General features: G+C 43.3%; 2 protein-coding genes across 3 annotated transcripts in view; both read left to right on the top strand.

The window, feature by feature from the left end:
- The window catches only part of LOC146495503 (ERC protein 2-like), a 162,466-nt gene extending 157,501 nt beyond the window's left edge, over positions 1 to 4,965 (top strand). For both annotated transcript variants that reach the window (XM_085146166.1, XM_085146165.1), the window contains one exon: positions 1,190 to 4,965. The gene's annotated coding sequence lies outside the window, so the exon portion shown is untranslated. The remainder of the gene's footprint in view (positions 1 to 1,189) is intronic.
- On the top strand, positions 4,161 to 15,584 carry wnt5a (wingless-type MMTV integration site family, member 5a). Its single transcript, XM_085146191.1, has 5 exons — positions 4,161 to 5,116; positions 7,771 to 7,919; positions 10,267 to 10,514; positions 12,924 to 13,216; positions 13,767 to 15,584. Exons 2-5 carry the CDS (start codon positions 7,783 to 7,785, stop codon positions 14,223 to 14,225), a joined length of 1,137 nt encoding a protein of 378 aa, XP_085002317.1. The 5' UTR covers positions 4,161 to 5,116; positions 7,771 to 7,782; the 3' UTR covers positions 14,226 to 15,584.
- Positions 15,585 to 19,994: the final 4,410 nt, after the last annotated feature.

Below are 19,994 nucleotides of genomic sequence, written 5' to 3'. Positions count from 1 at the left end.
ACACGCTGACATGTGAAACAATCACAGGTCGATAAGCGTACACACATTCACGACCACATAGCAACACACGTCCTCATTAACAGCACGAACGCAGGCGTCACATGTGAGTTTGTGTAGTGAATGCGTCTGTTGTCTGGAGGTAGTGAGGTGCTGACAGAGAAGAAAGAGGAGCAGTCTTCAAACACATCCACGGGCAGGTCGTGCTCGCCGTTATGCCCTGCCGGGGGCCATATTTGTTGATTCTTGGGCCTCCAAATCATTAATTTAAGTGCAAAGAAACCTGAGAACGGCCTCGAACCCACCGAGGCAAAGACAAAAACATATTTATTTGGTAAAACTTACATCCAGGAACAGTGACGTGTGCACATGCTCACATACACACCCTGCATTGCATAACAAATGATTTCACTTTAATTGCTGTTCCTGTTTATTTACTTCTGCCTGTAATGGATGGTCCTTTTTTTTTTAGCTGAGCAGCCAATCACAGTGAAGCAGAGCCGCCCAGCAAATCTGGAACAATTACTTGTAATTTGACTTTTCTCTTCGTACGCAGCAAACACCAACCCAGGACGCGACAGTTCATTACCATTAATTGTTTAAGTGTTTTGGGATCTTTATGTATTTACCTGTGCACATATCTAAGTTTGTCTTGTTCCTTCACTATGCCCCTGATGACTGATGATAATGTCTTCAGTGATTGGTAGTTATTTTCGGGCCTGTTTGCTCAGCCAATGAGGCGCCCCCAGCGTCCCAGACATACATCATTGTTTCACAGCCCTCAGGAAAGAAGTGAGTTGTTACTGACTGCTGTGCGGCCGACTAACAGACACATTCCAATAGTTTTTTTCTTTTTATTAATGAGCTCTTGATGTTTGAGTTGCTGCCAACTGCATTTAGGGAATTCTTAAGGAGCTCTGGAGACTTGCCAGACAGTCACAGGAAGAAACTGGTCAAGCTATAGCATAAAAACACAAATGTCCACACTGGACTCTATTGTCTGCGTCTGTTTGTCCAGCAATGTGATGTAACCTCTTTGGAGATCACCGTGGAAATTAAAAACAACCTAACGTCACCAACTAGAAAATGCATTTTCACACACCGATGTGACACAGAGAGTTTAGCTTTTGTTTGTTGTATTCTTTGATTTTACATGTTTTACTCACTTTGTTCTCAATGTTTCTTCTCACAGCTCGTGGAATCAGATACCAGGCATCAGCTGCAAGAACACAGATGCACCGGCTCATATATCCTTCACCATCGAGACCACCAGACCTGATTAAACACAGATATAAATGCACACTCGAGCACCCACCATTGCACTGGGATTCTGGTGAAGTTTTCAAATGGGCAGAAATGAGTTATTCTAGCAGCTGGTATGCAGTGGCCCACAGAAGACCTGGGAACACTGTGTGTGCACCTCATCAGAACATCTGGCATCAGTGTGGCAAGCGCTCCACTGCCTTCATTTCTCCAGCTTTCTTCAGTTGGAAGCTGGATTTGTTTTACAGTACTGTGGTGCTACAGAGTGCTGGCTTCTCATCAACAACTGTTGACTATGAGTGCGGCCGAGCTCAGCCAGAGGAACTCCTGCCAGCTCCAGACTCTTTCATGGTAGCATGAACAGTATTCACGTTTGCAGCTAAATATCAGACTCGTGTAAATATGACAACACGGACCTTGTAATCCATGATCCACAGAGACCTTCTCGATGTATTGTGCCAAAGGAGATATCTGCTGAGATGCATTACTGAAACGACACTGCAGCTGAGTGCTTTGTAAAACCACCCTTACCCATCTCCCGTTTCCTGCAGAGAGATCAGCACAAAATGTTGATGATTAGCTTCCTTCTTTTCCAAGAACAGGCTCCTTAGTCCTGGGAGGGAAACACAGCTGACCTCAAAGCAGCCAACTTATTATAAGTCTGTATACATTTCTCCTTGTGTTCGTCTCGCCTCCCTTCACTGTTTAATGAACCACTTTCATGTTCTGTTTGATTTTCTGCAGCTGAAACTATTTGAGTGCCACTTTTCTTCTTCTTTTTTAAATATCACAGATTCACGTGACTTATTGTTCTGATTTCAGCGAGTGGTGTGTTCTGTTACCGTCTATTGATCTGTGAATCTGACTGACGAATCTGATTATAATCAAGTGTCTTGCATTAATACTTTTTTCACTGTACTGGAGCTTGACCTGATGTGATGACGATGTACAACTGCAGTTTGATTTAGCAGCATAGTGGTGTTTTCATTTGGTTGTTACCTAATATGTACAGTTTTTGTAGTGTGTGTGTGCGTGTGTGTGTTCGTTGTGATGATGTGAACGTTTGGGGTGACAGCGGTCGCCCTTGACTTCCTCCACAGTGGTTTGCAGTGATCAGCCTGTTTCTGTTGTTTGAATAAAATATTGGTTTCACAAGAACTGTGCGAACTGTGTGCACTGCATCAGCGAGGCCACAGCGTGAGCACGGATGCTGGGGTTGTTGATAAATATGAGTGTTTTTCACAAGTTTAAAGTTGCCCCCCCCCCCCACCCACTAATGGCATCAACAATAGTTTCTTGCACTGCACGAGAAAGATTTTTTTCCTTTTTTTCGGTTTTCATGGTCGACCAATTCTCTCTCTCTCTCTCTCTCTCCCTCATAAACTCAGCCAGATGTTGCCCTTTTTTATCCTGGGGGACTTGTGGGGGGGTAGGGGTAGTGAGGCATGGTGGTGCTGGGTAGTGGTGGGGGTGGCTAATGATGTTTTAAAGTGTTCTCTGACACAGTCAGAAGTCTGCAGCATTCAACATGGTAACGCTGTGAGCCCAAACTGCCTCAACGCTGCCACAGCTGTGACGACACAACAGGATTACAGTCCTACACTGTGTGAAAACAGCCAAAAGCATTGTTAATATTAAGTCTCAATATATAATAAGATTCAGCTTTCAGTTACACACATGGTGTGTGGTGTTAACACTCGATGGCTACTGTTAGATCATATGTGGTGACTATGGGACTGGATGGCAGCTCTCACTGGTCCAAACAGCTCTGAAGTCCATCACTGCACAGAGAGGATTCAAACACAACCTTCATCTAGCAGGGAACAGTGGTAACCACGGCACCACCACGTATAAAACATGTAAAAATGTAGCTTTGCATCATACTAAGTAGCTCATTTGAAAGAAAACACAGTTTACACTTGGATTTTGTCCAAGTGCTGTAAAAGACGTCACAAAAAAGCTAGCTGGGAGCCAAATCAGGCATTTTCCATCACATGATGTAAAGGAAAGGCAGCAGACCTGCGAGATTGATGACGCTTAATTAAGGCAACTACATCAGTGTAATCATCTCCTCCATCAGTTAAAAGCGAGTCTTTATTTTGGTCCACAGCCAGACATACAGGTGACTGTCTGCTTGCATTAATTTTAGCATTGTTTTACTTCTTTCACTGTTATCCTGTCTCTGTTTCCTCAAACCAGCTTCTGTCCATCGCAATAGAAAACTACACGTCTTTCACCCTTGAATGGCCTCATTGTGCACACACTGAGTAATCGACAGTGTGACACATTAAAAGGATTGAACACTTTACCCTCAGACTGTACTCCGTGAAAAATATCGAACTATGAGCTGACAGATTCCTGCAGCATGTTTTGAGATAACATAAAATAATAATTATTATGCCTGGGAGCTATTTCTAATGACTGTAATGCTCACGGGCACTTAGGTGATGAGAGCAGCCTGTATAAGCACATGATATGGACCTGCTTGTCTTGATTTTACTGAGCGGTAACTCGATCTGCTGCCAGTGAAAATCCAAACGCGGCTCTGGTATGGATAGGGTAATAGCCTCGGGTGCTTTATACGTTTGTTTTAGGTAATAGAGACGCTTGTTTTGTAACAGCCTGTTCCGCCCTTCTCTCTCTCCCCTCCTCACCTCTCTCTCTCTCCCCCCCCCCCCCTCTCTCTCTCCTCAATTCCAACTACGTTGAAATTCCTCGGTTGTTGAAAGTTGGTGACTGGAAGAAGAAAAGAGGGATTTGAGGAGAAATGTGAAGCGCATGCGCCATGTGAAGGTTTTGCTCCGCGCATCAATGCAGCAATGTGCTAGTTTGAGAGAGGAGGCGACCGGGGAGCAGGTGAGAGAGAGAGAGAGAAGAGAAAAGAGGGAGGGATAGTTTTTTGCACTTCAACACAGACGGTGTGGGAGGACGACGCACTTGGAGCTTCAGAAAAGCCGCTGTTGTTCACACGCGGTGCTCTTTTCCTCCCCCTGGCACCGTGCGCGCTCCTCGAGCCGCACTGTTTGGAGATAGTCCGCGCGGAAAGTTTTTGGAGCATAAAGTCTGGAGCCGATCAATTAATGTTTTTATTTATCTTTTTCGGTGAGGCGGATGAATGACTTGCTTCTTTTGAGAGTGGAGACTTTTAATCCGAGTTGGGGGATTGTCTTGAGTCGTTTTCGGTTTTTTGCACAGAATGGAAGGTAAATTGACGAGTCGTTTGTGGCGAGGATCACCGTGTGGATCTTTCCGCAGGTAAAACGCGCCGTGGCGTGAGCGTGCGATCTGCTGGAATTAATTGTCTGAACATTTTTACACGTCTTTTTTCTTCTTGTGGTGTAGTTTAGCTGGATTCTGGGACAGTTTTCCACTCGGACAGACGAGTTTCATGCTGCTTTTAATTAGAAGCGAATCAACAGTTAGGTTTCCGCCAGTGGCGCTTTGGGTTGCCGTAGGTGGTTGTATTTGTTAATAGGTACCGCAAAGTCACGCACTGAATCGTGAAAGGAAAGGACTATTTCCACACACTGTCACCAGATTCTTCATCCATCCCGCTGCTTACTACCAGACTTTAAGCTGTTAAGCGCACGGAGCGCTTGCACTGATTTTTTTTCGAGGTGTGCGTCAAACACTAAACCTGAAGAACTCTCAGCTTTGACTCCCTGAGCTGCACTTTGTTCATCCCAACCAGGCATTTCCAAGAGATTCCGGGGAAAACGAAAAAAAAGAAACTACGGTACTCGCCTTGAGTGCAGCGGAAAAGGAAATCTTAAATCCACCTGGCCTGCTCTGTGATTATTGGTTTGCTATCGTCTGCAGAGAGTGGATTACGACTTCTAACGGGCTGTGCTCCCCGGTGAGTAGTCTACGTCTCCTAGTTGACTCAGTTTTCCACCCCAGCCACAGTTTACCTCAAAGAGTGGAAAATTTGTGTTTCAGTGGGATGTTTTTGAACTTGTACAGGCTCTGGATGTGGACAAAAGTGCTTGACAGATGTGATGTGTGAAACATGCGCCCTCCCCCCCTCCTATTGCCTGACAGCCGTTTGGCACTTCGCTATTGTGCAAACATTAAATTAAAAGCACAGTATTTGTTAGAAATGCATATGATTTCTGCTTAAAAGCTTTTAACGAACAGTGTTCAGTTAAGTGAGCAGGCAGTGTTCTCTGCTGCTCTCCAACTCCTTGTACCTGGCTCCCTCTCCTGGTGTTGTGTAAACATCGGGCAGACAGGAAAAAAACGCTCTTCATCTTTAGCTGCACACAATATTTCAGCCATTAATGAGTGTTTATGTTTAAAAATAGATGTATTTCTTTTTTTTACCTCGTACATTTTTCTTTCTCATTCTCCACCAGCACGCGCATCCACACCAAAAAAGCCTCGTGTAACTCGTTTTATTCACAGTCAGCATACATGATGTCGACTTTAAGATGCACGTCAGTCTGTAAATATGTTGTTTTTGGTTTTTAAATAGACCGGTCCTTAAATGAAGCATAAATCAACTTGACTTTGAGCACACACTGGCTTTCCTTCATTTTTCACAGTTTATTGTTGCTAAACCTTTTAAAACACAATTAATCTGTTTAATGATATTTTAAATAGTTTTTCCAAGCGTTTTAACAACACGAGACCAGAACGGGGTGATATCCAGGCCCGGGTTTGAGGTATTCCCAGCTCTAGTCCTAAAAGGCAGACTTTTTTTCTGCCCCTCCTATGCTGCTCTCTCGGTCTTAGTGCCATATGGCTCTTTAAAATACCCCCGAAATTAACTTTGACTGAAGGACTGCCTGCTGCTTTATCATTCTAGCTGAAATTTGTTCATTTAGCTAGATACCACTTTGACTGACAAAACTCTGCGGTATAGCCACCAGTCATCCGGTCACGTCCTATGAATACGCCGCTCGGGTCAGATCGTTTCCAGGGGTCACTAAACGCATGCGTAGCTTATAAAAAATCATATTCCCATTAATAAAGTTAGTTTGTGCCGTCGATGAAAACAAAATGTAAGATTTATACTCTTCTTTGTTCTGAGTGGATAAACTCTGATGTGAATTGTCAGATCAATGCGCGCACCGACCGTGTAGCTCCGTGACTCAATCTGCCAAATGAACCCTGTGAGTCACCGCCGCTCTTCAGCTACTCCTGGCAAACTGTTTTGTCAAAAATGATATTTAATTGATTATCAATAAATTACAAAAATGTTTTCAAATATTAAAAAAAAATCCGCTTCCTTTCAGGCGTAACTGCTCCAATTAGTGGTTTAAAGTCAGTGTAAAACCGCCGCCCTCTGCGGATTATTGCTTTTAATTTATGTGGAGGAACTGCGAAGAACATAACTTCACCGACTATTACGAGGCAGCACGCAAACTTAAAGCACGTGCTCGTGTGTGTTGTGCGCGAGTGTGCGCGCGCTGGGTGAGTGATGGTGAACTTGGCCTTGTTTTTAATGAGTCTTCGGCAGGCCCAGGTCTCCGCGACTCAACCCTGGAAAATAATGCAGCGTGACAAATTAGACTTGCTCTCGATCCCAAATCACACACGAACACGATGAAGGCTGGCACATCGTTTTAACTCGCAAATGTAGGAGTAATTATTTGACCTAATTTTCTGCCAAAATGGCAACAAAGCGGTGCTGTTGTGCGCAGATAATTTACATTTTTCTTTCTTTTCTTTCTTTAAACTCTGTGCGGTTTTCTTTGCGCAAAAGCTGCGAAGTATCCGGTCGTCATCCCTCCGCCACCTGGCTGCTGTCAGATCCATTTTCAATTAATAAGTAGAAAAATGAATCTTAATATAGGCTAATTACATAAAGAGATGTCCGTTAGGCCTCTGTCAGACTACACGCTTAATCGCCACTTTTCGTAGTTATTAGTTTTACTTTTTAATTGTTCCATCTTTTTAAAACAAATTCCGCGTTTTTTTCTTATAATTAATTTAATTACCCACGATTTAAAAAAACGAATTAAAATTGTTTTAAAAACAGTTTTATTATAGTTTTTCAAATAAACAAAACATTCTCAGCAAAAGAAAACACAGGTGGGTCTCCCAGAAATGTATTTAAAAGCGGAACTTGGAGCTACAGTTCTGTTTTATTTTTATTGGCCTTAAAAAAAAAACCCATGGTGCTTTTCGTTAAAATGCGTTAATATTTGTTAAGTTTAAATTAAATTGTCTAACTCGCACTTCTCAGTCTGTCTGTGCCTTAAAGTGAAACGTCTGGAATGTGTCTTGCGGGGTTTCAGTCATTGTGTCTTCTCTGGCTGTGTGTCGGTCTCGTGTGATTCACACTCTGATATGTTGCCAAATGACTGCTCTGCTGTGGGAGCAGTGATGGCTGCAGGGATTTCATCACACACGCATGTAAATGAGATGTAAAATATACAGCAACCCAGCTGAAAGAATATTTTCTCTGCCCTTTTCTTTCCATAATATGCCAAAGTTGTGCATGAGAAACTACCATCGAGTCAAGCAGGCAGACTGACGAGTATCCTGTTCTCTGTTCTCCTTCAGATCACTGGCAGTATGAACCTGGGGCTGGGCTGTGTGCGTCGGCCGATTTGCTGGCCCTTTGGCAGCGTGTTGGACTCCAGACACTGTGTCTTTGCCCTCACACTCCTCACGCTCCTCATGCAGGTGGTGGTGGAGGCCAACTCATGGTGGTATGCAATAATTTTCTTTCCATATGCCAGCAACTCTGTGAGTCTTAATGTGTTCAGTGTGCGCCTTTGAAGTGTGTTTACTTGTCATTCTTTCTCTTTTCTGTCATACTAATGTGTAAATAGGACAGCGGTGCCTAAAAAGACTGCAAACAGTTACATATAGGTGATACTGACGGTTTATTTAAGTGTTTATTTGTTGAGGCCTGTATATGTGTGACCTATATGTCAGACTCTGTGTACCATTAGCTTTGCAAGAAAACTTTCTCTCTTACTTTCTTTTGCCAAACCAAAATTATGAACATTGCAAAAAAACATAGAATGCTGTGGTTTCCGAGTCTGCGTCCAAATATTTGCAAATACTGTCTGTGTGTGTGTGTGTGTGTGTGTGTGTGTGTGTGTGTGTCCTGCTTCCGTTAAAGCAGAAGTCTGTATTTTCAACACACCTAGCACTTCTGATAATCACAACACTTGACATCCAGTAGCTCTGTGTTTATACACTTGGTGAATATTTATTGTAGCCAATCAGAGCTGCTGTTCAAGAACATTTAACCCAAAACTTCTTAGAAAATATTTTTATTTTCCAGTGAAGCAAATCAGAGCAAATATTGACTCTGCTGGTCGAGTTATAGAAAAACAACAATGTAAACAAATAATTGTAAAGATTTTATACAGATACAAACTAATTAAGCTAAGAAGGATGCTACATTACAGTTCAAACAGCTCAAATTAGTCCTGCAGCTGAGGACTCACACATTACTACACAGCAGACCCTGGAAGGATGTTCACACAGTGTGTGTCTGTCAGTTTCCTGTTCGAGAGGACGCACAGGTGTGAGTGATTTGGAGTTGTGAGCGCGCTCATTGCATGTTTGTGAGACAGAGCATCAGACTGCACTAGTGTGCATGATTTATTTTTCTTCCCCCTTTCTCCTGTGTGCCTGTTTGTGTACATCTGTGTGTGTTTCTGCGTATTCCCTCTGTGTTTCCTCGCCGCTGAGTTTCCTCAGTCTATCAGGTTACACTGGGGGCTAATTGTGTCTCTCTGGGGGCTCTGAGATGGGCCGCTCTAATTGTCCTGTGGCCTGGAACCAGATGCTCATGCTGGTGTTTCCCTCTTCCTCGCTCTCTCGCTCTGTTTTTGTGTTTCTCTTCCACAAAATTGAACAGAACAATTATTTTAGCTGAAATGATCCGGTGCTATAAGAAGCTGAATTTTACTCTGGGTCGAGTAGACATGAGGAAATGCACTCGAGAAAATCCTATGAGAATTAATCATATCTGTGTTTTTATATATATTTTTGTAGTAAAGCTACACGTTTCTTTTAAAACCTTTACATAACTTAAAGTTAAGATGGAAAAAATGCACATTTTGAAACACATGGAAATCCTTATAATTCAGTTTGGAAAAAATGTTTTAAAATAAATGAATTTGGGCAAAGAGCTGCACACCTTCACTGGACAAGTAACATCAAAAATATGTGCAAAAAGCACAAACTATATAACAACAACATTGTGGAATAATATCAGAAGTTGGGAGATTATTTTTTTAAATTAATATAAAAATACTAAGGTGACTAAAAATGTCCAAGGGTCATTTAAAATATGTACATGTTGTTGTTTTTTCTGCAAGGCGGGCAGCATTTGATTGTGAGAGGAAGGCTGTTCCAGTTCATTGGAGCTCCCGCCACAAACATCTCCCACTAACCTCGATCATGCAGCAGTTAAAGCAGTTGCCCAGAGGATTTCAGAGACCTCGCAGCATAGGGGCAGAGAACTGCTTAAATACACCCGGGAGCCAACCGATGCGTGGCTTTACAGGCACATAAAGAACCTTAAACTCACAGTTTTAGCCAGCGTAGGCGATCTAGTAGCAGCAACTCTTTCCTTATAGCAGCTTTGTGTCTTTTATTAATTAAAAAAATAATATAAAAAAATAGTTCAACTCCAAAGTAATTACAGTGGTCGCAGCAGTCGGCCACTGGTGATGCAGGAGCATGAGCTTTCTGACAACAGTGGTGTGTTTTTAAAACGTAGCCCTTTATTTCCTTCATGCATCTGTGTTTCTTTCCTTTCATCTTCATCTCCTGACTGCTCTTCCTCTGTCTAAGCTTCACTCGCTGTATATTCTTGGCTCTAACTGACTTTCACATCGACTGTCCTCTGACATTCAGAGTGTGCAGGGTTTCACTCCACCCAGTAACTAACTGCACCTCCATTTCACTGATTAACATAGTTTCATCATCAATGAACCCAATCAAGGGGAATCAGCTGCTGATTGCAGTGTTGGCCCAACAACACTTTGTTTCAATGACACACGACTGAAAACACTGTGTGTCCCCTTCATGCAGGTCTCTGGCCATGAACCCTTTACTAATCCCAGAGGCCTACATCATCGGCGCCCAGCCTCTGTGCAGCCAGCTGGTGGGCCTGTCGCAGGGCCAGAAGAAGCTGTGCCAGCTCTACCAGGACCACATGCAGTACATCGGTGAAGGTGCCAAGACGGGCATCAGAGAGTGCCAGTACCAGTTCAGACATCGGCGCTGGAACTGCAGCACGGTGGACAACTCCTCCGTCTTTGGGCGGGTCATGCAAATAGGTAAGAGACAAAGGCTGTATGCATGCATGCATGCAGACACAAAGACACAGGAAACTAACAAAGACAGTAACTGTACTCACCAGCATGCTGATAAGCACATTTCCTGTATGTACCAGATATAACAGGGTTACTTAGATTTTTATATTTTATGTCTTTTTCTTCTTTCTGAGTCACTGACCCTTTTTTATGTTTGTGAAAAGTGTGTGAAACGTATGCGGCTGCTGATGCTCAGCAGCTGTGTGGAGGGAATAGTTGGTGGGTGAGGTTGCTCGATAAATCACATGTGGCTTTGGCCTGCTAAACCAGCCCCCTGATACGGAGCAGGAGGGAGTCGGAGAATCTGCTTCCCCCCTGATGAAGGGGAGACAGTCTAATACACAAAGACGCACACACACACGCAGACACACAAACTCTGGACTGTAGCCGACTCTGTATTTACAAGTAAGAGGAGTGCTGCGAGTATGTGGACCCGTATATCACCACGTCAGAGATTACGTTGTCTGTTTGTCTCTTATAGAAAGTTCCAGAGCTTTCCAGTCCTGTTCTGGGGTCCTATCATTAAACACACAATGTTCCAGTTTTACTTGGATGTTGGAGCAGCTCAGGATGCTGCTGGGAACATCTGAATGGGTCAGATCTTCCAGTTTTGGCTATTTTTCACATTTATTTTCAGTTTGTCTTTAGTGTTTAGTTCAGACAAATCAGTTGCAGACACTGGATGTGTGTGGTCACACTAAGGAAATGTAATGAAATAAATTTATTTTAAATGTAATGTTACCTTTTCTCTGGATTATCTACAGGACACATGGTCAGTAGTTTCTGTGGTGACGGTTCAGAGAAGCACTTCCTGTGTTTGCAGATTTTCTAACTGGGACATTTTAAATGTAAACATTTTGTGTACAAACATTAGTTTACTTGAACTGTAGTGGGTGGAGTTCGAGTCCTCAGAGCTGAAGCGGGTTGAACAGACATGTGGATGTCGCACCCTTTCGTTCGTGTTGCGTGACCATTTAGCGCGCTGCACTTCTGTGTGTAGCTGCCTGCCGTGTCTCTGCTCCTTACTCCCTTTCCACAAATGATTCTTCATAAGCAGCCGTTCTCCTCCCATTCCTCCTCTCCCTCCCACTTCCTCCCCAACAGTGATCCCATCTCAGTCCACCTTGGGCCATGTAAACATGTCCTCCCCTCCATAGCCGTCCATATGAAAGCCTGTCTTACTGTCTGCTGGCTCAGGACACTGCTGGTGATTTAAAGCATGGCTCCGGGGGTGCTGGCGTGGCTGGGTTCAGACTCTTTCCTTGCATGGCTCGGCTAGCTCGAGGGTGGGGGACATTAGACGGGCGGCAGCAGTGTGGGAGACGACGGTTTGTCTGTCTGCAGGCCCACCGTTAGGCCAGTATTCTCAGGCTGGATTAAAAGTAGTACTAACCTAATAACCCCCCCACCACGCTCTGATCACTAATGCTTCTAGCAGTTTTTCCCACCTGGATCTCTGTTAGCCTCTCCAGGAGGTTTCTTTATTCGTCTTTTCTTCCTTTTTGGAAAATTAAATGTTTCTTTTCTTATATTACTTGTTTTGTTTCTTTTCCGTCTCTTTCCTGACTTATCTCTTCACTCGCCTTCGTTTCCCTCGTCTCACGCCGTCCATATGTTATTGTCATTATAGTCTCTAAAGGTTTGACCGAGCTCGTATATGAGCTGTGCGTTTTATTGTGTAGCAGTCCTCGTCTTCAGTGTCAACACACGGCTTCATAGTTTGGCAGTCTGTTTCTTCTTTAGTTGATTTTCTCTTGTGGCTTCGTACAGCGACAAAAACTGCTTATGTGCAATTTTCTGCCTTTTTTTAAAGTCACCCGAAGTCTTCGCTCTATAGAGGAAATGTTGAGGGTGGAAACAGTTGGGATTAATGTGCAGCGGCTCCAGAGTCACTCAGTCATGACAGATAAACTAAAAGAACCGTTGTCACGTTCAATTTGGGTGACATGGCAGAGACTTGTTAAGAAGGATGTCTGTCACTGGAGGGCGCCGTCTTCTCTCTGGCTGAAGCCCAATAACAGCAAACCAGATTACACTGTTCAACATGTTGTTGATGACGACCCTGCAGCGCTTGGCTGAGGTGCTCTGTAATCTTAAGTGTACGGTGAATGCTGTCAAATGACATCACATCTCAAAGTGCCATACACGCACGCACACACACACACACACACACACACTTAAAGCGAACGATGGGGAGATCCACTGGCTACAGGAGACACGTGCATGCTTAACCTACAGAAATGAAAGGAGAGGATGGAGATCACTTTTCTTGTCTCGTGGGTTGCAGCGTTTTTAAAATTGGGCAGCTTAAAACAAAACTTGGACCTCTACTCTTGTCTTGTTTCAAACGTCATGTGGTATTTGTATCTGCAGGCAGTCGAGAGACGGCATTCACGTATGCCATAAGTGCCGCCGGCGTGGTGAACGCTGTGAGCCGGGCCTGCAGAGAGGGTGAGCTTTCCAGCTGCGGGTGCAGTCGTGCTGCTCGCCCCAAAGATCTTCCCCGAGACTGGCTCTGGGGCGGCTGCGGAGACAACCTCAACTACGGCTACAGGTTCTCCAGGGAGTTCGTGGATGCCCGTGAGAGGGAGAAGAGCTTCCCCAAAGGCTCACACGAGAATGCACGGCTGCTGATGAATATTCACAATAATGAGGCAGGACGGAGGGTAAGATGGCCGAGTCACACACACGTGCACACGTAATCTTTTATTATTTATTTAAAAACAAGCAGAGAGACGTGTGAATATACCTCAAGCTTCAAAATTAGACCAACCAGAGCTTGAAAGGTTTGTTTTTAAGTGAGATAGTCCAGTCCAGGTCAATCAGACAGGTCTGATCGTCTGTGTAACAGCTCCATCTGCTCTCCTGAGGCTTTGATCTATGAAAAGATGGAGTCGCTGCAGACAGCTCTGGAGTTTCTTTTCCTTTTAAAACATCTTGAAACCACCTCAAAGGAATCGTAATGCCAGATTGCCAGGCTGTACTCTTTCAAGGAGGACAAACGAGTGGACATCACTGCACCCTGGAGCGCCCTGCACTTTGTCCTTTTAGCAAAGTGATGCCTCATGAGATCAAGAGCAGCACATTATTCAAATATTTATACAGGCAGGGTGAATTTACAGCACGAAGCATGTGGTCAAGTTTCTTTTTCCGTTTTCTGAAGAATAATAATTATGCAACCTGTTTTTGTTTCTCTCCGATCTTCTTTTTCTCAAGATTGTGTCAGACCTTGCCCACGTGTCCTGCAAGTGCCACGGAGTATCAGGTTCCTGCAGCCTGAAGACCTGCTGGCTGCAGCTGGCCGACTTCCGCAAGGTGGGCGATGCGCTGAAGGAAAAGTATGACAGCGCCGTAGCCATGAAACTCAACTCGAGAGGAAAGCTGGTGCAGATGCACAGTAGGTTCAACCCTCCCACGAACCATGACCTGGTGTACATCGAGCAAAGTCCAGACTACTGCCTGAAGAACCAAAGCACAGGCTCTTTGGGCACAGTGGGGCGGCTTTGCAACAAGACCTCAGAGGGCATGGATGGGTGTGAGCTGATGTGCTGCGGCAGAGGTTACGACCAGTACAAGGCCCAGATAGTGGAGCGGTGCCACTGCAAGTTCCACTGGTGCTGCTACGTCAAGTGCAAGCGCTGCACCAAAGTCGTAGACCAATTTGTCTGCAAGTGAGAAGAAGAGTGTTGCCTGTGTGTGTTGGCTTGCAGATAATGGGCATAAATCTGTGTGTATTCATGAGCAGAGGAGCTGAACACAGAGAGAATGGAAGAAAGAAACTATATAAATTATATTTATAGAGTTAAACAATTATGCCATTGCAAAAAGACTTAAAAAAATCATATGTCCTCAGAAACTGAGAGTATTGTGAAATATTTATTTTCAGATTGTAATGTTTTATTTTGGCCCGCTCATCAGCAGAAAACTTTTAAATCTTTCAAGTGCCTAAAACTGGCTGGAAATTATATACCCTGGTTCCTTTTAACTGTTTTTTTAACCACAGAAAAGGCCATTTCTCTGGTCTCTGTAGAGGAAATGGGTCACAGCGTTTTAAATTGGACTGTGCCTTTCATTTTCATAGATGAGTAAGGTTTAATTTTGTGGCATAATTGACAAAAGGTCCTATTTTGTTGTTTGGAGAGAGACTATAAAGAGGATGTGCTGTAGTCTTATTCCCAGACCAGCCTTCACATCGGTGCTGAAGTCTGCTTGTCCCCCTTCACCTGTACAGTAAGGAACACTGTCGGTTTGTACGAGTCCTTGGAGTACAATGGGCACAAGAAGAGGGCTATTTTGGGGATTGGGCCATTTTGACTAAGCTGTCCCAGATGCCTTAGAGTTCCCCAGGTGCTGCAACAAGCCCTCCATCATTATGCACTTTGATACAGAGGCTTAAACATGTCTGTACGTGTCTGTTCAGCTGTTATCGTTATATCAATATTATAGCCTACAATCTTTCCATATTACTTCAAATTATCCATTTAACATTATTCTACAATACTTAACACGGTTTAAATATATATGGGCAATGTTGTGGTTACAGTGGAGAAATATTCCACACTGTGTATATAGTACGTCTATCCAACAAACCAATCAGTAAACTGTATTTATTTTCCTAAAACAGATTTTAGCTTTCAGCAGAAAAGCTTCACTATAGACCAATAATGAGGCAGGCATCCCAAAGTTCACCTTTTAACTGTAATTCTCACTAATGCGGCTCCTCACTGTTTTTGCAAAAGGGAAATGCACCTTATCGTCGTGGAAACAACTCATGCGTTACTCTCACACATTGTATCACCGGTGTTCAGGTTACGATGCTGCCACACATTTCCACTACCACTCAGTTAACTTCTCACTGTCCCTGTGATGATTCTCGCTAGACAAACTATTTCTACCAATCCAACTATGTATATTTATAAGCTTCTCTATGAATTTGAGGTTTGTTAAACTTAATGTGCTATAGCAAATATTTTGTTATTTTTTACAAATTGGCTCAATGCTCTTTGTTTCAATAAATACCGAGTGTAAAACCAACGAGGAAGTATTTCACTCAGTCTTTAATCATGTTGTCTGTGCCTCCGTGAGTTTCTTCCTTCAAATAAAGATTCTCCTTCTTGCATATACAGGGTCGGCCATTTATATGGATACACCATGGTGATGTTAAAGTCCTGTTTGTGGCACGGTGTATCCATATCAATGGCCCACCCTGTACATTACTAAATGCATATGCCAAAAACGTATTGAGACACCCACTGGACACTTAAAGTACATATTTCTGTATCTGGGTTGGACACCTTTTGCCTTCAGAACGACCTCATTTTTGCACAAGTTAACAAAGTGTTGGGACCCTTCCTCAGAGATTGATCAATATTGATAAGCTGGCATCACACAGTTACTGCAGATTTGAGTCTCCCTTCCACCATCCCAGAGGCTCTATTGCTTTGAGATGTAACGGTGACTTTTTGAGTACCACAAACTCATTGCCTTTTTTTAGAAATCAGTTTGCAATAGTTTGAGCTTTGTTATCCTGCTGGGAGCAACTTTCAGAAGATGGACACGATGTATTTGTAAAGGGATGGAGATGGTCAACAATACTCAGGTAGGCTGTGACATTTAAACGCTAGTTGGTACTGGTGGGCCCAAAGTACTAGGATGCACACATTACACCATGACCAGCACTGATCCACTCATTCATGTAGTTTACATCAGATTCTCAACCTACCCTATGAATGATGCAGCATTTGAATCTTTTATTGTCCCATTCTGGTGAGTGTGAACTGTACACTCACTTTCTTGTTCCTAGATGACCGACGTGACACCTGGTGTGGTCTTCTGCTACTGTACTTCATCTGCTTCGAGGTCTTACTGCATGAGTCATCTGGCCATGCTCCTCTGGCATTTTCACCCAGAGAACTGCCGCTCCCTGGATATTTTCTCTGTAAGTTCTCTGTAGATGGATCTGTGGGAAAATCCCAGCAGATCAGCAGTTTCTGAAATACTCACAGCCGCCCATCCAGCCCCAACAACCACGCCACGTTCAAAGTCACTTAAATCACCTTTCTGATGCCCACTTTGCAGTGTTGGGGAGTAACGGAATACATGTACCGCCGTTAGTATTTGAAATACAAAATATGAGTAACTGTATTCCGTTACAGTTACCGTTTAAAAAGGTGGTATTTAGAATACAGTTACTTTGTTGAAATAAATGGATTACACGGCGGTACTTCCCTGTTTCATATTGTGGCGGGTCAGGACTGTTTGGGTTTTGTTTGACAGCTACGTTCTGTTGTTCCAGGCAGCGTTACGGTTGCCATGGTTACAGGGTGACGCTCTCTCTGTGTTTCCTGGGTGAGAGAGGCCTGTTGTTGTTGTTGTGCTAAGCTAACAGGCAGAATGCTACAGGTATAGCTCTAAAGAATGTAGCATCATGGGCAGTGTAGTCCGTGCTGCAGGGAGAATGGACTGCCATACACGTTATGTGTCTGTGAGCGAGGGAGGGAGAAAAAGGAAAAGTACGAGCTGTCATCGAGCAGAAACGGGAGCTGGAAGCATGTAAATATAATAATAACCACTGCAGCCAAGAAGAGAGCCTGACGAGCCCAGCTGTAAGTAAGCTATTAAGACTCGACTGTACACCGTGTTCGTGTTTTCCTCTGAAACAATAAGTTCTGTTGGAGCAGCCTTTCAACGCCTCTCTCTGTCTCTGCTAGCAAAGTTGACCCAGACAACAAAGTAAAGCTAGTTTTCAGCTACGAGCCCGACACGAACCCGACATATTAGCCAGAGGTCCCTTTACTACGGTTCGGAGCCGCGGACCTTCAGTAACAGTAATAAATCACAGCAATAGTACATTCATGTAGTTGTAAACAGCATGATAATATATTAAGTAATCCAAAGTATTCAGTAGAGGTGGGAGTCACCATACATCCCACGATACGATATTATCACAATACTTAACGCACGATACGATATTATTGCAATTTTTAAAAATATTTTGCGATATTCAGATTCTGTACATAAAGGTAAACTTTATCAATCATCATTTTCTCTAATATCAAAGTCTCACACTCAGTCTTTCTCTCATTTCAGTTTGATTGTTGACAAACTGAACGGTTTGTATTACAGTCTAGTCCAACTTAACTGAATCAACCATCTGGTACAATTATAGCTATTCTGAACTATGCAGTTTATGAAAACTATGCAGCCCCGTCAGCAACTGAAGAATTTGAAAGTAAATTAAAACAAAATATAATTTTACATTAAATAAAAAAGTTTTAAACTTAATTAAAATAAAACATGTCTTAAATTAAACTAAGTAAACTGTCATGTTTATTGCTGCCATAAACAAGTGAAACACATTTGGACAGTGAAGGAATGTCAGGATTCTTGCTCAGAAAAAGGATCAACATGCTCTGAAGTCAGAGCACAAAAACCTTTTTGTAACAAAATATGGATTTCTGCTGTCCCTGTATCCATACATTATTAGAAACAAAACATCACCATGCTACACAGTATCCATTTTTCCCCCACCCCTAGTATTCAGAATACGTTACTCTCATTGAGTAACGTAACAGAATACGTTACAAAATCCCTTTTGGGGCATGTATTCTGTAATCTGTACTGGAATACATGTTAAAAGTAACCTTCCCAACATTGCCACTTTGAACTTCAGCAGACCTATCTATGGCTGCATGCTTAAATGCATTAACTAGCTTCCATGTGATTAGCTGATTAGATATTTGCATAACGAGCAGCTGAACAGGTGTATCTAACAAAGGAGCTGATGAATGTGCCTTTTGTGAAATGATGTCTTTTAAACTGTCCAGTTTCAAGTTGTTGTTGCTTTTTTGAAACATTAACTTTCTGCTATTCGCTCTTCTCACCCATGGGCAGATTTCATGACAATCAAACCCACATTGGATGACAGCTGTTTCAGGCATGTGGTGCACAAAAGCATTTTGTTTGAGAGGTCTGGAAGATGGCCTGAAGATTAGGTGTCTCCCTGGAGGATGGTTGAGGTTGTATTATAAGTATTCCTCAACAATCCAGTGACAGTGGATCAGTTAATGGAAAGATTAATCACATTTTGTCCGGAGAATAAGACGAGGGGGATTTCAATGTGGGGAAATTGGGATGTCTGGAATAAGACTGGGTCTTGTCAGAGACTACTGGTGCTCAAAAGCAGACACGGAAAACAGGAGAGCAGATTGGGTAATGAGAAATGGGGGATTACATGAGCATCGAACAAGAGGGGAGTGATAGGACGAAGGTTGCGAGAAAAGAGGCTCAAGGGAGAGGAGGAGAGAAAAAGTGCTCCAAGTAAAGTAGAGCTGAAAGACTACCATTACTGTGTAAACGCTCCTGACATTGACTAATATTTACACTTGTAAAATGATACAGAGTTTAGGAGCACATCCCATATGTGACCTCGTCAGTTAGCGCGGTGTGTGTATGCCTGCACAGTTGCATGTGCACCCATCTGAGCAAACACTGCTAAATCATGCAAAGTGCTCACATTGAGTTCACGATGGGTGTCAAAGGTCAAAGGCAAGAGGGAAAGATAGAAGGTTAGCATCTGAAGAGCGAGACTGTAAAATCTAAAAGGAAAAAAAAGGCTCAAAGGAAATCAAGCCAAGCAGGGAAGTTTTACATTTTTGAAACGTCTGTCAACAGATGGTTTACAAGGCTATGAAATCACCCTTCAACTCTGGATTTCATATGTACATGAAGGCCAGGTCATCCTGGACGAGGCTTCTGCAGCACGAGCGGCTGACGTCATACCTGACGGCTGACGTCTGTTTACACACCAGCAGGAGTGTAAACAGAAATGCAGGTGTGCAGCTGCCTGCGCAGGTACAACAGATACGCTCAGACGAAGAGGAGCAGATCTTCCAAATGTTCAAACAAAAAGCTTAGACGTGTGATTTTGGCAGCCCCCTCTCTACCTGCCCCCTTTTCTGGTAGAATGACAGTTAATGCGGGTGACTACATAAATATTTACATATCAGTTCAATGCAGAACAACACAGTCATCCCCCCCCCCCCCCCCCCCCCGTTGTGGTCACAGGGTGATAAGGTGTGATTTGGGTTTTGCACACACAATTAAGCACTCATTGCAGGAGCTCTTTGTAGCGTCACATGGCATATTTAGCTGATGCAAACCCTCACAATAGCGTGTCTTAAGTACATCTCACATTGCTCTCATATTTTCCTCCCTTTAATCTTGCAGAAAATAAACAAACATGTTTACAGATTTTTCCCTCAAAAGAAACATCGACGGTTTCATATTTTAGAAATGTTGAAATGTGCGCATAACTCAAGCATTTGTAGTGCGTTTAATGCTCTGTTGCAGTTGCGTGCATGCGTGTGTGTTTTTGTATTCATGCAAAGGTGATAATTACGATGATGAATAGACCAGGCTGGATAAAAACTGAGGTTCTCCAGC

Source organism: Neolamprologus multifasciatus, chromosome 20, assembly GCF_963576455.1.
Source record: "Neolamprologus multifasciatus chromosome 20, fNeoMul1.2, whole genome shotgun sequence".
NCBI lineage: Eukaryota > Metazoa > Chordata > Actinopteri > Cichliformes > Cichlidae > Neolamprologus > Neolamprologus multifasciatus.
This window is presented reverse-complemented; position numbering and strand designations above follow the sequence as displayed.

Excerpts from the sequence above, each read along its gene's own strand:
- wnt5a (XM_085146191.1), top strand. The coding sequence starts at position 7,783 with ATGAACCTGGGGCTGGGCTGTGTGCGTCGGCCGATTTGCTGGCCCTTT. Across the intron at positions 7,920-10,266 it reads GTGGAGGCCAACTCATGGTG|GTCTCTGGCCATGAACCCTT; the intron begins GTATGCAATAAT and ends CCCTTCATGCAG. Across the intron at positions 13,217-13,766 it reads ATAATGAGGCAGGACGGAGG|ATTGTGTCAGACCTTGCCCA; the intron begins GTAAGATGGCCG and ends CTTTTTCTCAAG.